The 21,877-nt window shown below is 39.4% G+C and overlaps 1 protein-coding gene across 1 annotated transcript in view; it reads right to left on the bottom strand.

The window, feature by feature from the left end:
* Lnpk (lunapark, ER junction formation factor) overlaps window positions 1–10,775 on the bottom strand; it is a 55,236-nt gene extending 44,461 nt beyond the window's left edge. Inside the window, exons 1-4 of the mRNA XM_038337933.1 lie at window positions 10,654–10,775; window positions 5,132–5,220; window positions 2,684–2,725; window positions 1,582–1,769 (exon numbers count right to left, since the gene is read on the bottom strand). Of these exons, the coding sequence (XP_038193861.1) occupies window positions 1,582–1,769; window positions 2,684–2,725; window positions 5,132–5,158 (257 nt within the window). The 5' untranslated portion in view covers window positions 5,159–5,220; window positions 10,654–10,775. The remainder of the gene's footprint in view (window positions 1–1,581; window positions 1,770–2,683; window positions 2,726–5,131; window positions 5,221–10,653) is intronic.
* Between the last annotated feature and the right edge of the window lie 11,102 nt (window positions 10,776–21,877).

Below are 21,877 nucleotides of genomic sequence, written 5' to 3'. Positions count from 1 at the left end.
AGGCCTGGGTCTAAGCAAAGACCCAGTTAATCTGCCTGAGTTTCTGAACTTCAGAGCTCTGATATAATGGATATTGTTCTAAGCTGCTTAACCTGAGAACAGTTTCTAGAACCCTGTCCCCAAGCTGGGTTAGAGCCCCTGTTAAAAGTTCCCATAGCACTTTGTATTTCTCTGCCATAACATTAATCATACTGATTCCTTAATATATATAACCTAAAATTTACAGCCAATGATTTTTTTAATTTTGTTCACCATATACTATTTTTCTTTTTTTTTTTTTTTTTTTTTTTGGTTTTTCGAGACAGGGTTTCTCTGCAGCTTTTTTAGAGCCTGTCCTGGAACTAGCTCTTGTAGACCAGGCTGGCCTCGAACTCACAGAGATCCGCCTGCCTCTGCCTCCCGAGTGCCGGGATTAAAGGCGTGCGCCACCACCGCCCGGCTCACCATATACTATTATAACCCAATGTCTACACAATTGTTATTCATAAATGCTTGCTAATTAAATGAAAAGACTTCTTACTGTTTCCCAAAATCCTCAGTTGAGATACACCTCCCATAAAGTGCCAGATTATGAACTAGTTAAGAAGGAATAATTGGCTGATAGCAATAATTAAAAAGAGAGGCTTTAGGATGAAAGATACATACTTAGAGGCATTTGGACACTCATTATTTCGGTATTACAAACCCTACCCAGTCATCTCCATACTCCATATATCATGCCCAATGCCTATAGCGGTAATTCTCAGCCTTCCTAAGGCTGTGACCCTTTAATACCATTCATCATGTTGTAGTGACCCCCCCAAACCATAAAATTATTTTCACTGCTAATTCACAACTGCAATTTTTCTGTTAAGTCATAATGTAAACATCTGATATGCAGGATATCTATTATGTAACCACTATGAAAGGGTTATTTGACCTCTGAAGGGGTCAATACCCACAGGTTAAGAACCATTGGCCTACAGGAACTATGGTAGCCTCAGAGAAAACTATAAACTATGACTAGCAACAATGGTGCTATCCCTAAGGTATAGTGACATTTTGTTAGTGTTTTAACAAGTAAAGCTTGCCTGAAGATCTGAGTACAGAACTAAGTAAGCCACTAGAAGCCAGGCAGTGGTGGCTCACACCTTTAATGCCAGTATTTGGAAATCCCACATCTTTATTCCTAGCATTAGGGAGGTGGAGACAGGAAGGGATATAGCTGGGCAGAGAGAGGAATACAAGGCGGGAGGAGACAGGAGCTCAGACAGATGCAGTCTGGAAATGCAGTCTGAGGATACACAGGATGGCCCCTTCAGTCTGAGCATTGGTAGAGGTAAACTGTCTCTCTAGTGGCTGGCTCCCCTGCTACTCTGACCTCTCGGCTTTCACCCCCTAATATCTGACTCTGAGTTTTTATTAAGGACAACCCTTTAGGTTATAGACTAGAAATTATACAATTTAAAAAAATAGTTATCAAACTATAAAAATAGTCCAAATTTATTCAATCTGAGACACCTTATAATAAAAAGAGAATGAATATATTATAATTATCTGGTCAGAAAAAGAAAGGATCAACAAAAAGAATACTTTACTTACATAAAAGGAAAAGCGAAGAATGGGAGTGTCATGGCGAGTCTTGCTGTAAATTCATCAGGAAGATACCACAGGTACACGATTAAGCATGTAAACAGATAAAGAACTGAAGAATAGATAATTAATCTTCCAACCCATAATTTTTGCAATCTCTGATTTTTTTCTCTAAATTCTTCCAATGCTTCAATTTCCTGTTAAGAGAGAAGTACTCCATATTATTAAATCTCATAAAGCATTTAAAAATTAAAATGAGAGAACTAACATGACAGAAAGAGCATACAAGAGTCCTAAAGAGTCAATGAAATTCAATGTTCTAATATTTCAAAGCAAACATAAGGGAAGGAAAACTAAAAATGAACTTAAAAACCAAAAAGCCTTTCTCAACAAATAATGTTTAAACTGAAATATTAAATGTTATTTTTAATCTATTAAATTAGCAAAGACTAGAGAAATGAAACTGATACCAGCAAATACTTATTGAATCAAAAAATAATAATAATAATAGCTCTCCATACATGGTCTTTAGAAATCTGGCAAGAAAAAAAAAGAATATAAATTGTAACAATGTAGGGCCAGGATGGTAGTATACACCTTTAATACTGAGGTAGAGAGAGGCAGATTTCTCCTAGTTTGAGGCCAGCCTGGTCTAAACAGAGAGTTCTAGGCCAGACAGGCAGAATAATATTAGAGAAATTGTCTCCAAAAACAAATAAACAACAAAATCAAAACAATGGTTGAAACTCCATCATTCCAGTCTATTCACTACTTCCAATATTCCTAGGAAAAAATACTTTTTAAGTAAGAGAAAAATGTCAAAGCTACAGAATTTTTGCTGACTGATAAAAGCTACACAGTAGCCAGCAACCTTTATGATGCTATCTGTTACATTCATTTACACCATGTTAGCTCTAATTGCATTCTATCGGATTCTATTACTTGATACAGGCTTCTTAAGTCACTGAGAGACCAGATTTTTTTTTTTTTTGAGATCATGTAACACTAAGGTTCTCAGGATTCCTCTATATTATCTTTAAGTTCTCATATCTCTTCTCTAACATAAAATTGTTAAAATATTAAGATAAAATACTAGAGTCAATGAACATACCTTATCTATATTTTCTAGAACTTCGACTGTTGAAGGTTTTGCCTGTTTTAGAAACAGAAATAAGGCATGGCATTAGAACTTGTTACCGCAAATTTAGAAACACTTGGCTTTATAGTCATTAGAACGTTTTAATTCACAACTAGGTTTCTCAATGTTATCAAGCTATAGTTCTACCTGTTTTAACTACAATAGAAAAATTAAAATTACCAAACTATATAGTTGGGGGGGTGTTTTTTGTTTTTTCAAGACAAGGTTTCTTTGTACAGGCCTACCTTTCCTGGAAATAGCTCTGTAGACCAGGCGAATCTTGAACTCACAAAGATCCACTTGCCTCTGCCTCCCAAGTGCTTAGATTATAAGGACTCCCCCTCCACTGTACAGCTAGGATTCTTAAAGTAACACTTTTCCTAAAACTTTCAACTGCGATAGTTCTACGTTTACCATTCTTAACCTCGACAGAACAGACTTTTATATAAAGAAATAAATTTTCATCCAAAGGAATTAATATACCAAAATATTCACAGGCTAAAGATAGTTTAATTCAATAATGCTAAAAGTTCATTCACCTTGGGCTCTGCTAAGTACCACACTGACTGATGCACTGAATCACAACAAGGCTTTGCAGGTCTGATTCCTAAAGTACACAGTCTGGGGAGAGTTGTTTGTTTGTTTTGTTTTAAATGTGTATAGGTGTGTGCCGGCATGTATGTCTGTATACCACATGCATCCTGATGCCCACAGAGGTCAGAAGAGGGCACTGGACCTCCTGGAACTGAAGTTATAAATAGCTGTGAGTGAGGGAAATTGTATGGCTGCTGAAATTGTATGCAACCAGTACCTTAACCTCTGAGCCATTGCTTCAGCCCCAAGTACACAGCTTCATGAAGATTAGATTTTTAGAGAGTATCTAAGAATAGTTTATAATAGCAGAGATTATTTGTCAAATACATTTTTATATAAACCAGAATGATTTAAATGACAATTGAGAAAATATTTATCACAACAGTAACAAATGTCAGTGCTAAAGTCTCTACTAGAGTTGTTTATGTAAGGCTGAACCACACAAAACTGCCATTTTTTTTATGTCAAAGCAGAATACTGGCAACTTCATATATCCAACCAAATAAAAACAAAGGAAAATAAAATTCTCAGTCTGTCAGATTTTTAAAGAAAGTCATTTCACATCAGTAGGATGGAAAAAAGCTGATCCCATAGGAGTAGAAAATGAAAAGCTACCAGTCTAGGGAAACTGGAGGTAGAGAGCTACAGGGGTCAAGGATACAAAACGCCATATAGTCCACACAGCATGGGGACTATAGCTTACAGTTCGTGTTTTAAGTATGTACAAACACATTTATGCCTGTGTGTACTCAACGTGAGTACAGGGAACATGGGAAGCTAGAGGTGCCACATCCCTAAAACTGGAGTTCCAGGCAGTTGTGAATAACCTTTTTAGGGTACTAAGAACTGAACGCAGGCTTTGCAAGAGCAACAGGTGTTCTTAACCCCTTAACCATCTCTCTAGTCCTGATATACCATAATCTTGAAAAATGCTAACAAAGGGAATGTTAATTATGAGCTAATGCATATGCTAATTAGCTAGATCTAAATAATATAATGTACACACTTTAAAATATCATGTTGCATGCAATTTTACCTGTGAATTTTTTAAAAAGAGGGAGTCAATATAGCACAAATCTAAAACATGGATTAATCTAACAAGTCAAAAGCTAAATCATATATCACTAGTCCCTATTATAAGAAATAAGTTAATTTGTCTTAGACTATATAATCTCTTCTTACATTAGAAGAGTATCTAACAATATAATTTGTATCTTTAAATTTGAGATACTTTCTCTAAAGGCTTAACTAACGAAATCTTCATTTTTAATTTTGTTCAACCTATAACTCTTAAAAGCGTACTTAGTGTGATATTAGTGAATTTATATGGCATGCTAAAAACAACAACAACAACAACAAACAAACAAAAAAACAGTTCTTTAAGCCCCAGCACTAGGAAAGCAGAGGCGAGGCAAATTTCTGTGAGTTCAAGGCTGCACAGTGAAACTCTGTCTCCAAAATAATTAATTAAATAAATAGACAGATAAATAAACAAGCAGATTAGCAGTCTATAAAAGCCATAGCTACAGCATAAAACAAATTCAACTACTTTTAGAATAAACTTGGGATTTGGGCAATATAAGAAAACTACTTGCATAAAATACACAAATAAAAATGAATTTCTAGAGACATTAGATAGCCATAAAATAAACAGAACTACCAAAATAATGTCCAAAGAAGTAACTCTAAATGGAGTTAAATGAGATTAAATATATAGTATCAAACTCCCTGAAAAGTAAACCCCAAAGGAGACCATTACAAAAAACTTTATGTAACATTTTTATGTTAGACTTGAAAACTTGCAATACAGAAAATATGTTTTCTTACCCTCCATCGAGAAAATAGTCCACCCATCTTTTATTTGTAGAAAGTTGGCACAATAATAAATATCATGGGTTGTCCAAAAGAAGTCACAGCTAGAAACAAAGCAAATAGTTTAAAATTTTAAGTTAAACACACAGCAATTCTCCCTACAACTTTTATGTTGCAATAATACTACATTAAAATACCATAAAGCATCTGTGGTCTCCACTCAACTGAAACAGGCAGCCACTGGCATATTCAAAGTGAGGACACATTTGAAGGCAAAAATAGAGCTGGACACTTAATGACAAATCACTTTAGAAGTACACACATATCTACAAACTTTCTATTTTTTAAAGTAGTTTCCCTATGTTATTCTTGTGATAAAAGAATGAATCCTTCAATAGTTCGAGCTTTAATTACTTTGTTAATTAAAGTAAATATATCAATAGTTTGTCACAGTACAGTCTTTACTGTAATCACCTTGGAGATAAGAAAACTCAATGACACTGGAGTTAGTGACTTGTCCAATAGCACCTAAGAAACATGACCTAAAGTTCCTTTATCTTCAGTCTTCAGACCTTGAGACCTATTTCTAAAAACACTGCTGCTCAGTACCCAGTTAAGCATGTGTTACTAAAATTCTAAGACCCTCAAATTTAGATGACCTTCATTTCAGTTAGCTGTGTATTCCCTTTGTGTATCTGTGACTCTCAAATATTGCATAAAAACTTAAAAATGATAATATCATAAGTCAATTTAACAGATAAGTATATAATTTCTACTCTTTTAAATTGAAATAGTATTTTTTCCCTTTGGTTTTTCGAGACAGGGTTTTTCTGTAGCTTTGGAGTCTGTCCTGGAAGTAGCTCTTGTAGACCAGGCTGGTCTCGAACTCACAGAGATCCGCCTGCCTCTGCCTCCCGAGTGCTGGGATCAAAGGCGTGCGCCACCACCGCCCAGCGAAACAGTAAAATTTTACCTTCATATTGACGTGTTTTTATCAGGCTACAAGTATATGCTTATCAGTATGTAAACCTACTTCATTATACATTTGTGCACACACTTATTTTCATATATCCCCCATATCTTAACCATAATAAGTAATTATCAGCACCCAGGAAGAACTTCAACACTATTTATATATAAGGATTAGCTCAAGGCATACCTATTTTAAGAATTTCTTTTCTCAGAAAGTAAGGAATGCCTGATTACCAAGTGCTTTCATTTACAAAGTGACTCTTCAGGACACAAATTGATCTGTCCTAAGGTGGTCTGAAGCAACAATTTCACAAACTACAATTAAATTGTAAATAATATTAATCCTGCAATACTGGCTCAGTATTAAAAATTCTAAGCTGTGACTATGGGGTATTTGGGAGTTCTAATAAACAAAAAGGAGCCATATCTGGGACAAGATATTAAACAAAGCTTAAAACCTCCTTAAGAAGCTAAAAATAGTCACCAAGAAAGGTAGAAGGAAAGACATTCACATGAACTACTTAATTTGGCATTCTCAAATTACACATCACCCCACTGTCTTGAAACTAGTGTGTGCTATCTAACAGTTTTTCATAAACAACTGGACTACAAAGATCCATTTCTGAAAGAACTATATCCTTCCAAGTCAAGTCTGTAGCCATCACACCTTGAGACCAAATTTTCTGTTTTGGTTTGGTTTTGGGGGACAGGGTCTCCCTATATAGTCTAGCCTACCCTCAAGTTCCACCTTCCTGCCTCAGCCTCCTGAGGACTGGCATTAAAAAACTGCATAATCATGCCCTGCCTGGCTCAGACAGCTTTTTACTGTTTGAAATTAATGGCAACATCAACTACACACTTAGCACTAAATCTCTAAGGAGCCCGAAAACAGATGGTTTGTAAAACTTTCATCATTTAGATACTGTCCCTCCACTCCACAAATTAAGACCCTGAGCCTACAGAAGTAATATGTTAAGCTCCAAAGACAACAAGTAGAAAAACCAAACATTGCACTTTAGTTTTTATTTTTTTAATGCAACCAGTTATTCCCAAAATCATAAAATCAGAAATGGAGAATACTAAAATAGCGTAGGCTGGAATATATCTATATATTTTGGAGGAGCTATGTATAAGAGACAGATAGATAGCTGAGGATACAGGTCATAAGTAGAGCACTTGCTAGTACATGTGGAGTCCTGAGCTCAATTCTTAGCACTGTAAAAAATAAAAACAAAAGCAAAGTGAAATAAGACCTATGAAGGCACCTGAGCCTTCTCAGATAGTTGACAAGAGCTACTAAAATGGAGAATGAGTTATAAACGCAAGAGACAGTGTTTATGGCAATGTATCAGGTTGCCCAGCTCCTTTATCTGATTAAATTTCAGTGCTAAAATCTGCATTAGAAAGAAGTTAAACTGCTGGCTAAATTTCTAGGACTCCAGTTAGAACTTTGAGAGCAACGGGCCTAAAACAGTCATTGCTGTAACTTTTGAATGATTCACAATAAATAATTCATAATAAATATCTATTTTATATCAATTATTCGTCTCCAGAATGTTTTGTGTTAAAAAAATTAGTCTCTCGTCTCCCTAAAGAAGTTGTGCTTTTAAATTTACCCTCTGAAATATTGGTGAGTCATTAAATCCATGCTTTCATATTTATAAGCAAAGAATCAATTCTTATAGATTCAGAAATTTTTCTATTAAATTATAATATCATTAAAGAAGCTGGTTGTTATAAATGCTATGCACGTACACCAGTTTTTAACAAATATGAAACATAAAAAGATTAAATATTTTCTCCAGGACTAAGTTCATTTCTCTCACCACTGCTTTTGTCTGTCCATCCAGACATTTTAACTCCAATTCTGACTGCCCATCATTTACTGGGAAACAATGCACAAATAAATCACCTAAACATCCCTATTTTTCAATTTCCTCATCTGCAAAAGAGGGATAGTTAGAATCCTCTTAAATGCAGAAAGACTTAAATAATGTCCTATACTATCTGCTCCAATCCCTGATAACGTGGTAATTACTAAGAATAAATTGTTTCTCTGACTGTAGTCCCTGCCATTTTCTAATCCATCTCTACTTTCTTGTCAAGTAACGCCAGCATTTCTTTAATAAACCACTCACTTGCCATTAAATGAACCTCGGCAGCTGTCCCCAAACTGTACCATCTCTTCTCGGCTCTGATATTACAATGGGATTTAGCATGTTTGACCATAGGGATCAAGTGCACCTACATGTGTTTTAAGATTCACTTAATTTTACTTGTTCGAGCATTTTGCTTGCATGTATATTTGCACCATATGTGTGCCCTGTGCCCAGGGAAGTCAGAAGAGGATGTTACTAGGATATTAGATACTCTAGAGCTAGGATGTGAGATACCCCAGAACTAGGATGTGAGATACCCCAGAGCGAGGGCGTTAGATACCCCAGAACTAGGGCATTAGATACCCCAGAACTAGGATGTGAGATACCCCAGAGTAGGGCGTTAGATACCCCAGAGCTAGGGCGTTAGATACCCCAGAACTAGGGCGTTAGATACCCCAGAACTAGGGTGTTAGATACCCCAGAACTAGGGTGTTAGATACCCCAGAGCTAGAGCTGCCAATGGCCATGAACCACCATGTGAGCCCTCTGAGTGCTCCCAACTTCTAACCCATCTCTCCAACTCCCTAAGTGTGTTTTTCAATAAGCAGCAATGCCTACTAAATTACATGGTATTTTCTATTGGTATTCACACTCAGATTGAAGTGACAGATCTTAAAATCTTAAAATGTTTTTCTTGAATTCTCAATTCATTTCAAATCACATCAAAACAATGGGATAATGATTCAAAACATGGCTCAGCCACATACTAGCTATATGATTTTGGGTAAATTACTTAAACTCTTTAAGCCTTGGTTTATAAAGCAGTAAATATATTTACATTCCATGGAATTGTATAAATTAAGTGAACACAGTGTTCAGCACATACTGTTTAATAAATTGTAGCCATTACTACTGCTATTACCAAAAACACCCACATGTAATATTTAAATGAAGTACATTCCTAAATTTTTAAATGAGCATTTATTTCATAACTTAAAATGTTTACAAATAAGTCTGTATCTTTACTGAAAGTATTTTTCTCACTTACTGTAGCATGAAAATAAAGAAGACTATTTTTCAGGCACTTCTCATTAGAATAAACTCGCAGGCCTTCATAGAATACAACAAGGGAAGTTGAGCTGTGTTTAACTTAAGTCCAAAACTTAAATATAAACTAGTCACCTTAATGCAATTTGTTCAAAATCGCTTTCAAATATCCAAACAGGCAATTCTGAAGTATCTTACACCAGGTTTATTGCCCGAAAATAAATGAAAAGAAACACACCTCTAAAAGCACTTCAGATGCGTGAAATGACTGTCACAAAAAAAAAAAAAAGGTAAGGGAGATTTCTATATGAAATCATATATTTATGATAGTCAACTGTCCTTCCTTGCATTCTTCCAACATTATAGACACTACGTTTATTAACAGCACTGCTGTGCTGACAACAGATGTCAAGGAACTTTTTAAAAACTCTATGTTTAAATGAGCCGCTCTTGTTTAAGAAAATGTATTTAAAATCAGCCCCGTTCCTCTGAGACACTATGGAGGCCTTTGGGGAGTAGGGATTAGACCTGCCTGCCAGCTTCATTCAACATATGCCTGAAACTAAATTTACTCCCAATCCATTACACCTCTAGACAGTTTTGTCAACGCTGAGACCGAGGTCACTGAGACAGAAAACAACAGACTCTAAGCACAACAAACCAGAAGCCAAAAAGGAAGAGCAGAGCATGGAAAACTCGGTGAGTCACAGGTGTTGCTGACAACTGCACACAAAACTTAAATTCACCAATCCGAACTCTCCGTCCGAAAACACGTCGTCAAAGGATTAAATCTACTGACATCGTTCGGAGTAGCTTTGCCCCGGCCGCCCCTAACACCACTCAGCTTCGTCTTTCCCCTCCAACCCTCCGCCGGCCGCGGTCCCTCTAATAAATAAGGACAATGGCCATGGAGCAGCTCCTCTAAGGCGCTCCCAATCCACGCCCACACGCGCGGACTGGGCAGCGTGACACTGACAGTTTTCAGTCCTCCCCATCCTGCTAGCTCAAGGGGCCGCGCAGGCGATCAGAGCACTCGGGGTGGCGATTTCAGCTACGGGGGTGCTTGCTGGGGCCTTCGGGCACTTCTCAACACAGGTAGGGTCACGGGTTCGGGCTCCAAACCACCGCCACTGCGCCAGGATCCCTGAGAACCTAGCCCGGAGAACCCCGGCCAGGGGGAGGCAGAGCCGGGTCTCGTGCGCTCCGGAGCCGCTCGGGCAGCTGTGCTGGGCGATCCACGGGAGAAGGTGAGCACCGAGTATGAGGGCTCAGCCCCGCCGCGTGTCCCCAGCCACTGCCGAGCCCTAGGCCACTTGGCATGGGCGGAGGCACCCGGGTCTGCGCGCGGAGGAACCCGGGCACCGATTCCCGCAGCCCGGAGCGCCGCGGTCTACGCGGCCCTCCCCTTCACCGTCCTACCTGAGGAAAGCGGGAGCCGCCCAGCCCCGGCGTCCGCTCCGGCAAGCCCCGATGGCCCACAGAGCAGCCCGCCCCTTGAGCAAGGAGCAGCAGCTACTGATACAGCGCCGGGCCCGGCCAATGCCTTCCCATCAAACCCCGCGCTCCCGCCGCCAGCCAATGGGCGCCGCGGCCGACGCGCGCCGCTCCCCCGTCACGTGATCCGGCCGGCTCAGCCGTTGGTGCCTCCGAGCGACGCGTTTGACCGGAGGGTTCCGGCTGCGTCTCCTCCGCGGCCCTGCTGGTTCTCAGTTCCTTAGGTCACTGCAGGGTATGGCTGTTCCGAGGACTCTTAACTAGGGTTTGATTCTTAGTCTTTCTTTGCCTCCTTTGCTTTTGAACAACCTCCCTCCCCCAGGTCTCGCCAGGAAAAGAAACTCAGACTGATTGTCCCAGACCTGAGCGAGGGAGAAGACTGGAGAGGACACGGAAGAGGGGTGTGAAAAAGAGCGGGTACCTGAGGGTCCAGCAGCTGTCATCCATCAGGCAGCACAAAGGTTTACGCTACATAGCTCAGAAGAGGCCAATCCCAGCCAAGCCAGTGGAAACATGTATTTATCGCCTGCTTGGACCCCTGGAGGCTTCTGTTGCTCGTGGACGTCAAAAAGGGTTCTTTGATGACTGGACGGTTACCTCACCAGAGTGAGATGAGCTTCAAACGCAGAGGATAGCCTTTTCAAACCTGTGGGTAGCAACAAAAGCCGAGCTTTCTTTCCATCTGTACACTCAGCCACAAGAACACTCCAAACGCTCTGCTTAACTGGGCCAGCACAGAACCATCGGGCTCTATTTCCACTGCCTAAGGAAGGTTAAGTTCCTAGTCAACTGCAAGTATCAGTGACAAATGACACTTGAATGAGGAAGGGGAAAAGCTAGAGATGTGAACAGCATATTATACTTATTAATGTTTTGAAAATCAGAAACATTTTCTTTAGTAAAGTTGAAGAACCCATAAAAATGATGGCACACGGGATAAAACATAAAAGCCTTTGTTGAAGTTTCCTTAAGAAAGCCACACTCAGATCTGAAGAATAAGAGACATAATGTGGAAAACACAAGGAATGTCATATGCAAAGGCTTTTGTTAAAAGCAGGCATTGCAAGCCTAAGAAACTAAAAAGAGGCCATTGTGGCTGGATCATAGATACAGGGAGACAGTGATACAGTGAAACTGGGCACCACACTAAAAGATTTTTCCCTGGCCTTGTTTTTAAAAAAACAAAAGTTAATCCTTTTCTTGAGAAAACAGCAGATTTGATAGGATCAGAGCAAAATCATTCCAGCTACAGTGTGGGAGCACAAGCACTGTCAACACTGGACCAACTAGAGTCTACAAGTGGTGGGTGAATTTGGACACAGTTCAAGTGAAATAAGATAAGAACAAAGAAATGGAAATAAGTAATGCAGATGGAACAAATTAGAAAGTAAAATGAGAGGTCTCGGTGACAGATTGAGATCAAGGCTTAAGAAAAGAGAAATTAAAAATAACTTGGTTTCTGGGTCCCATTAGATTGCTACTAATGCCATCACTGAGATATGGGGAACACTGGGAAAGAACTAGAGTTAGAGAAAAAATGGTGATTTTTGGCGTGAACAAAGAGTTTAGGATGTTTTTGCAACTTCAAAGGAAGTATAAACATTGGATTTATGGGTCTGAAACACCAGAAAGTCAGGACTAGACAAAAATGTGTTACCCTTTCTGCAGGGTAGCCACTTTCTTTTCAATGAAGCTGTTCTTACTCTAAGCTGATTGTCTTTACATTTAGAATAGAAAACACAAAGTAGAAATCTCCATAGCAGAGTCCCAGGTTTCTCTGAGAATCACCAGGGACTCTTGTAAAACTCTAAATTCTCAGGCTCCCCGTTAGAGATACTTGTCTGTTGTGGGCCTAAAATTTAATAAGTGCCACTGTTGATTCTTTTTATGACTAAGTATATTCAAGCCATGGTACTATGATGTCAGCAACTAACTGCATGAGAATCACCAAAGTACTTATTAAAATACAGACTTCTCTCGCCAGAAACAAACTGCTCTTAAGGGTAGACTGCATGCCCAGCAGTAGATGGCTAACAGAAAGCAAACTCAGTGACATCTTTCAAGGTTCCTTGCCTCATAATGTCCTGTCTGGGCCTTTTCTTCTTTTTCTACTATTTTTCTTTTTACCCTTCAGGTTCTATCATGGCTTCTAGTTTTGTGTTTTTATGGGATCCTGAGTGTCCAAACGAGTGGGTCTCTGCATTTATATCTGTTTCTTGTGCCTTTTCTTGGACTCTTTTCCTGTTGTTTTTGTCCTACTCCAATTGCTTGGTTTTCTTTTATATTTTATTACCCCGTAGATGCCTGTTTGTTTTCTCTTTTGAGAAAAGAGAAAATCATTATTCTGAATTTGCTTTAGTGTTTTGTATGTATGTATGAGGGTATCAGATCCCCTGGGACTGGAGGTACAGACAGTTGTGAGCTGCCATGTGGGTGCTGGGAATTGAACCCTGGTCCTCTGGAAAAGCAGCTAGTACTCTTAATCACTGAGCCATCTCTCCAGCGTCCACCTGTTTTCTAATGAGAAGCAAAAGTGGGGTGGGATCCAGATGGGACGAGAAGTAGGGAGGTACTGGAAGAAGTGGAGGGAGGAAAAAATGATAATCAAGATATAGTGTATGTAAAATCTATTTTTCAATAAAAGGAAAAACAGTTATCAAGATGCTGGGAATGTAGCTCATTGGTCGATCACTTGCCTAGCATGTACTAGGATATAGGTTCCATTCATTATATGTTAAATATAAGTAAATAAATGTACAAATAAAATGTAATTAAGAAGTAACAGCCATTTCTCTTTTTTGCATTCTTTTGCTTTTGTTTGTTTCTTAATATGTTTTACATTGTTGAAAATACAAGGCTCCCAGGAGAGTAACAAGACAGGAACATAAGTATGCTGAACTTGCATAGGGAGGGGGGAAACTAAGAAGTGGACACCCAGTAACCAAGATAAACACGTGTATACAAGCCTGCCACACCCCTCATAGCCTCTACCACAGAAGCCAAGAATGGAAAGTAGGATTCCAAACATACCAGCATGTCCGAGATGAAGCTGTGAAGGACAAGAAAGACTCTCACACTGGGGAACTGCTGTAGAAAGCGGAGTTGCATGCTGTAAGCAGGAGAAGAGTTCTGACTTGAATAACAGGCTATCAGCCCTCCTCTTCCTGCAGATCCTTCTACAAACGAGATGGGAGAAACCACATTCACCCCAGCTATCAGAAACATTGATACTAAAAATTTCAATTTTGTTTTATTTTTTCTTTTTTGAGACCAATTTTTGTTTTATTTTTTGTTAATTCTGTTCTAGTTAGCTTACAGAGTAACAGGGTTCTCTATGGTATTTTCTTACATATTTTTTTGGTTTCATACCTCAACCCATGCACATCTTCCTACTCATTCCACCACCATTTCCACTCTACCCTTCCCTCCAGTATCCCTCTTTATGTCCCATACCCTCCCACCTACTTGCCTTAAAGCCCATTCCATGGCCCTTTCTAGTTTCCTGGCCACTATCCCCACTAACCCCAGACCTAAATATACATGTCAGAGCATCTTTATTTCATTTTGTTTTAGCTTGTAACTCATCTGAAAAGACTTTTACGACCTCTTTCCCAGTATATACAATATTTTCCCTTGTATATCTCTTGCCTCTAACCATCCACTTTCTGCGCTGTTTTCTGAACTGTGTCTACACTATTTTCCTTCATCATCCTCTATCCTCTGACTTACCAATTTCCGTGCTGTTCATTCTTTGCTCCCTCTTTTACCATTCTCCCACCCCATCCTTTTTATATCTTAACCATCAATCATGATTGTTTTAAAACCCCTGTAAACTACATTTTCCTCAGTCCATTCCCTGGGTCTGCTGTCCCTGAAACTTCTCTGGGATCCAAGGAAAGTAAATGACTAGTTTTTCCCGTTAACACTGGTACAACTGCCAAGTCATTGATTTTGTGTGTGTGTGTGTGTGTGTGTGTGTGTGTGTGTGCTACTTCAGTAAGCTTCCTTCCTAAAACAAATGAAGATCATACATTCAGGTGACAACTCTCTGGAAAGAATCACAGATCCAAAACCAATTAGTGGAGAGTGAGCAGAAGGGAAGTGAAAGCCAGAGGGCACAGTCACTGCAGCAGACTGGCAACGCAGAACAAAGACACACGGCCAGAGAAAATACGCCACTGCCATAGCTCTGAGATTCAGAGCTCCAGCGCTAGGAACTGAAGATGAGCTGAAATTCCACAAGAAAATCTTGAAATCCTAGTTTTTAAAAGGATCAGTAACCACACACAAGACTCAATAAGCAGATGAATAGGGAAATCAATCTGGAGCCTAGATAGGAAGGTTAAGCAGCATGAATGAAGAAATTTGAAGGTAAAATTCAGAATCATAGAGGAAATTTTCAGCTAAAAAAGACTCTGGAAAAGAACCAAACAGACAAGCTGGAAATGGAAGAGCCAATCAAATAACACAGTGAACAGTGTCACAGTAGACAAGACAAAGCAAAAGAATAAATGTTGGAGATAGAGGACAGGATTGAGACAATAGCATTCAGACATATATAAAGGAAAAAACTGAGAATGACCAAAACTTCCGAGAACTATTCAGGGACGACCCCTGGAAAGGTGTCTGGGTTCACTGCTGGATGGCCCAGCTCTCTAGACCCTAGCCCCCGGAGGCACATCCTGCACCCAACCCCTACCCAGCGAAACCCCACAGACCTGGGAGCAGACTCCCCACACCCACAACCATCTCTCACCGCTTCTCTGACCACTGGAGCCTTGAACCTGACTACCCCAGGGGAGGTGAGTGTCTGGGTTCCCAGCTAGAGGGCCCTGCTCTCCAGGCCCTACACAAGGAGGAACGTCCCATGCCCCACCCCAAACCACCAAACCCCAGATACTCCCGAGCAGGTTTCCCACACTTGGAACCATTCCCCACTTCACCTGACTGCAACAAATCCTTAACACAAAACATGCAGGAAATTTGGGACACCATGAAAAGACCAAACCTAAGAATAATGATAGAAGAAATTCAACTCAAAGACACAGAAAATATATTCAAAAAATCATAGAAGAAAACTTTCCCAACCTGAAAGTCAGAAGGTCCAGGAATGATGTGCTGCACACACTAAGAGACCATGGATGCAAGACCAGACTACTATACCAAACAAAACTTTCAATCACCATAGACAGAAAAAAACAAGATATTTCATGGCAAAACCAGATTTAAACAATACCTATCCATAAATCCAGCCTTACAGAAAGTACTAGAAGGAAAACTCTGATCCAAGGAATTTAGCTGCACCTGTGAAAACACCGGCAGCAGATAACCTCACACCTCACACCAGCAAACCTTAAAGATGGGAAACAAACACTACCACCAAAATATAACAGGAATTAACAATCACTGGTCATTAATATCTATTAATATCGATGAACTCAATTCACCTATAAAAAGACACAGGTGAACAGAAGGGATACAAAACAGAATTCATCCTGCTGCTGTATACAAGAAACACACTTCAATCTCAAAGATAGACATTATCTCAGAGTAAAGGGTTGAGAAAAGACTTTCCAATCAACTGGACCAAGAAAACAAGTGGGTGTGCATATCCTAATATCTAAGAAAATGAACTGAAATCAAAAGAAATGGAGAGGGACATTTCATACTCATCACAGGAAAAATCCATCAGTTTGAAGTCTCAATTCTGAACATCTATGACCCAATTACAAGAGTATCCACATATATAAAAGAAACATTAATAAAGCATAATTCTCACATCAAACCCCACACACTAATAGTAGGAGACTTCAACACCCCACTCTCACCAATGGACAGGTCTGAAAGAAAGTTAACAGAGAAATAAGAGAACTAACATGTCATGACTCTAATAGACATCTATTGAACATTTCACCCAAACATAAAAGAATATACCTCCTTCTCAGCAACTCAAGAAACCTTCTCTAGAATCACATACTCAGTATCAAAGCAAACCTCAACAAATAAAAAAAATGGAGAAACCCCTGTATTTTATCAGATCACCAAAGCTTAAAGTTAGAATTCAAGACTAGTTGCAGAAAATTACAAACCCAGGGAAATTGAACAATGCTCAACTGAATGACCCCTGGGTCAAAGAAGAAACAAGAAAGAAATTAAAGACTTCCTAAAATTCAACAAAAATAAATGTACAATGTACCCAAACCTGTGGACACTATAAAAGCATTGCTAACAAAAAAGTTCATAGCACTAAGTGGTACATAAAGAAAATGGAGAAATCTCACACTAGTGACTTAACAGTATTCTTGAAAACTCTAGAACAAAAAGAAGCAGGCTCACCCAGAAGGAGTAGAAGACTGGAAATAATCAAATTAAGGTCTGAAGTCAATAAAATAGAAACAAAAAAACAATACAAAGAATCAATGAAACAGTTGGTTCTTTAAGAAAATCAAAAGGAGCCGGGCGGTGGTGGCGCACGCCTTTAATCCCAGCACTCGGGAGGCAGAGGCAGGCGGATCTCTGTGAGTTCGAGACCAGCCTGGTCTACAAGAGCTAGTTCCAGGACAGGCTCCAAAGCCACAGAGAAACCCTGTCTCGAAAAACCAAAAAAAAAAAAAAAAAAGAAAGAAAAAAGAAAATCAAAAGGACAGGCAAACCCTTATCCAAACTAAGCAAAAGGCAGAAAGAGAATATCAAAAATAACAAAGTCAGAAGTAAAAGGGGGACATAACAACAGACATTAGGAAATTCAAAGAATCATTAGGTCATACTTCAAAAACCTGTACTCCACAAAATTGGAAAATCTAAAAAAAATGGTCAATTTTCTGGATGGGTACCACATACCAAAATTAAATCAAAATCAGACAATGTAAATAGGCCTACAACCCCTAAGGAAACAGAAGTCATCAAAAGTCTCCCAACCAAAAAAAGCCCAAGGTAGATAGTTCCAGTGCAGAATTCTACCAGAACATCAAAGAAGAGCGAATACTCCTCAAAGTGTTCCTTGCAATAGAAACGGAAGGAATGTTGACAAACACTTTTTGTGAGGCTTCAGTTACCCTGATATCCAAACTATACAAAGACTCATTGAAGAAAGAGTATTACAGACAAATCTCCTTCATGAATATTGATGCAAAAATACTCAATAAAATACTGGCAAACCGAATCTAAGAACACATCAAAAAAATCATCCACCATGATCAAGTTGGTTTCATCCCAGAGATTCAGGAATGGTTCAACATACAGAAATATGTCAATTTAATCCACTATAGAAATTGAAGAAAAAAAAAACATATGATCATCTCATTAGATGTTGGAAAAGCCTCTGACAAAACTTCGTACCCCTTCATGATAAAGGTCTTGGAGAGATCAGTGATTCAAAGAAAGTATCTAAATATAATAAAAGCAATATACAGTAAGCCAACAGCCAACATCAAATTAAATGGAGAGAAATTCAAAGCGATTCCACCAAAATCATGAACAAGTCAAGGATGTCTATTCCATATTTACTCAAAGTTCTAACTAGAGCAATAAGACAGGAAAAGGAGATCAAAGGGATACGAATTGGAAAGGAAGAACTCAACCTTTTGCTATTTGCAGATTATATGATAGTATATATAAGTGATCCCAAAAATTCTACCAGGGAACTCCTACAGATGATATACACCTTTAATAATATAGCAGGATACAAGATCAACTAAAAAATACTAACCCTCCTATATACAAATGATAAAAGGGTTGAGAAAGAAATCAAAGAAACATCACCCTTTACAATAGCCACAAATAACATAATATTTCAAGGTAACATTAACCAAAAAATTGAAAGACCTGTATGAAAGGACTTTAAGTCTTTGAAGAAAGAAATTGAAGAAGATATCAGAAAATAGATCTCCCATGTTTTTGGATAGGTAGGATCAACATAATAAAAATGTCAATATTACCAAAAGCAATCTACAGATTCAATGCATTCCACATCAAAATCCCAACACAATTCTTCACAAACCTTAAAAGAACAATATTCATTTCATATGGAAAGCCAAAAAACCCAAGATAGTCGAAACAATCCTGTACAAGAAAGGAGCACCCGGAGGCATCACCATCCCTGACTTCAAGTTCTAATATAGAGCTATAATAATGACAACAGCTTGGTATTGACATAAAAACAGACAGGTGGACCAATGAAATCAAATTGAAGACTGATATTAGTCCACACACATAGGAACACCTGATTTTTGACAAAGAAGCAAAAAATATAAAATGGAAAAAAGAAAGCATCTTCAACAAATGGTGCTGGCATAGCTGGATGTGAACATGTAGAAGATTGCGAACAGATACCTATCTATCCCCATGCACAAAACTCAAGTCCAAATGGATCAAAGACTTCAATATCAATCCAGCCACACTGAGCCTCAAGAGAAAGTAAGAAGTAGCCTTGAATACATGGGCACTCGAGACTTCCTAAATATAACACCAGTAGCAGAGACACTGAGAGCAACAGTAAATAATAGGAGCTTCTGAGAATGAGAAGCTTCTGTAAGGCAAAGGCAATAGTCAATAAGAAGGAATGGCAGCCTACAAAATGGGGAAAATTACTTGTGAAATGTCGAATTGAAACATTTTGTTTTCTAACATATATATATACACATATATACACAAATAGACACATATAAATTGTGTGCATGTTAGCTGAAGATGGAGCTAAATGTTAAAGCGTTTACTTGCATGTTCAAATCTTTAATTTGATACTGAACAATAAAAACACAATGATGGTGGTGGTGATGGTGATGCAGCAGCTAGGTGTGGCAGTTTGCACCTATAATCCTAATACTAGCAAGGCTGAGGCAGGAAAACTGTCACAAATTAAAGATCAACATAGACAAACTGGACGTTGGTGGTGCACATCTTTAATCCTAACACTCAGGAGGCTGAGGCAGGAGGATCTCTGTGAGTTTGAGGCCAGCCTAGTCTACAAGAACTAGTTCCAGGACAGACTCCAAAACTTCCGAAAAAAACCCATTTTGAAAAACAAAACAACAACAACAACAAAATACCAACATAGACTATAGAGTCAGAGTTTCAAGCCATCTGGGCTACTGAGTCCCTGTCTTCAAAATAAATAATAAATAAATAAATAAATGAATGAATGAATGAATGAATGAATAAGTAAAGACAGTAGGGGTTGGATAGGAAGCTTCCGTGGAAATTAAGATCACGTGTTCTTGGAGAGAACCAGAGTTAAATGGCAGCTCACAACTGCAACTCCAGCTCCAGGTGATTCTTTGCCTTCTCCAGACGTCAGAAGATACCAGGCACACACATGGTGCACGAACACATACATCTGGGCAAAACACCCATACACATCAAAATTTTTAATTAAAAAAATGGCAATGAGAAGAGGACCTATTGCTCTTATAGGGTAGATTCCGTCAGACGTGAGCAGTGTCGTTAGCTCCAATCATTGTGCTTTACTGCTGTTATTAAAAAGCTTATGCGTTATTTTCAATTTTATCTCCAAGGGAAAACTGGCCTGCAGCCTTATTCAAGAATGTGGAGCACCGGCCAGGTCTGGTGGCACAGGCCTCTAATCCCAGCACTTGGGAAGCAGAGGCAGGCAGATCTCTGTGAGTTTGAAGCCAGCCTGTTCTACAGAGTTCTAGAATAGCCAGGGATACACACAGAAACCCTATCTCAAGAAACAAAACAAAAGCGAATTCTAAGCATGGTTTCTGGGAGCCCCTGACTCGAGTGTAGTTTCTTACGTCTGGAAGGGGTTGGCTGATCCCCTCATAGTTTGATTCATTGGCATGTATCAGAAGACAGATTTCATCTCTCCTATAAGTCGTTTTCCAGCGGCGGGGTGGGGGTTCCTCCTCTGTTTTGTCTAGTTAGGCTGTTACGTTTGTCTCACGCACCGCCTATTGTTTAGTCTGGCTTTGGAGATTTACAGTCAGCCGTCCACCCTGTCTCTGTGTAGCTGTGGGTCTGTTCCACACATGTGCGGTTCAGAAGGGAGACCGACGATTCCGCTGCTTCACCAATAGGACTGGAAGACTGTCTTCAAGCCTTTCTCTTCCAGGATTTCTCCCTCATCCTGCCGTCCACTAGAGCCCTTTTCCCAGTCTTCCTCTTCAGCTCCTAGCTGGCACAGTTCTCACGGCTGGGGCCACCCGCAAAGGAAACAGCAAGAGAAAAAAAAAATGATTTTTAGAACTGTGAACTCTCTGAGAGCCAATGCGTCCGATTCTCGACTCCTTTCAACAGAAAATGAGAACACACACACACACACACACACACACACACACCTCCACATTTCGTCTTCCTTTGATTAGTCAAGAAAAAAAATATTACCCTGTGCAGTCTGGCTTGCCAGCCAGTAAACAGTCTTTTTCCCAGCCTTCTGGACAGCAATTAGAATCTCAGAATTTTATCTGTCTGCAACTGGAATGTGTGGTGCCATCAGGGACCCTTGGCTTAAGACCCTGAATAAAAAGGGGGGATGAGAAACTCACCCCCGAATAGCTCACCTCGCCAATGTCTCCCACCTACCTGCCTCACTCTTTAAAGTCTCCAGCTTTATGGACTTGTTTAGAGATTTTAGTTATGAATTATCAAACAGATATAAATATCAGACATCAGGAGTTCTGCCTGCCCCTTTTTCTGTGGTGGGGCAGGTCATGGAGATCTGACTAAAGGCCTCCTGTTCTCTAAGCAAGGGCTCCACTGCTGAGCTATGCTGCAGCTCCAAGCTTCAATACTTCAATAACTTTTTTCAAGAGAGGGTTTCTGTGTAGCCCTGGCTGTGCTGGAACTCACTCTGTAGACCAGGCTGGCCTTGAACTCACAGAGATCCACCAGCCTCTGCCTCCCTTGTACTGGGATTGAAGGTGTTCGCCACCACCTCTATTCTGCTAATAATAAAATTCCCCACCCCCAGCTTGTACACTTTTTGGTAATCTCTTGATTTGACAGTGAGTTTTTAATATCTTCTATAAAGAAGAGAAAGATAATGGAGTAGTTTGGTTAATTATAACTGACAGTAATGTTCTAACTTTATAATAATAATAGATAAATGTTTAAGACAGATGTCAGATATGGGGAGAGTGCCTTTGGGGTTTTATATCTGTACCATAAAAACTCAGGGCTTGACTGGCAA

The sequence above is a fragment of the Arvicola amphibius genome, chromosome 7 (genome assembly GCF_903992535.2).
Source record: "Arvicola amphibius chromosome 7, mArvAmp1.2, whole genome shotgun sequence".
Lineage (NCBI taxonomy): Eukaryota > Metazoa > Chordata > Mammalia > Rodentia > Cricetidae > Arvicola > Arvicola amphibius.
Note: the sequence above shows the minus strand (reverse complement) of the source record. Positions and strands in the feature narration are given on the sequence as shown.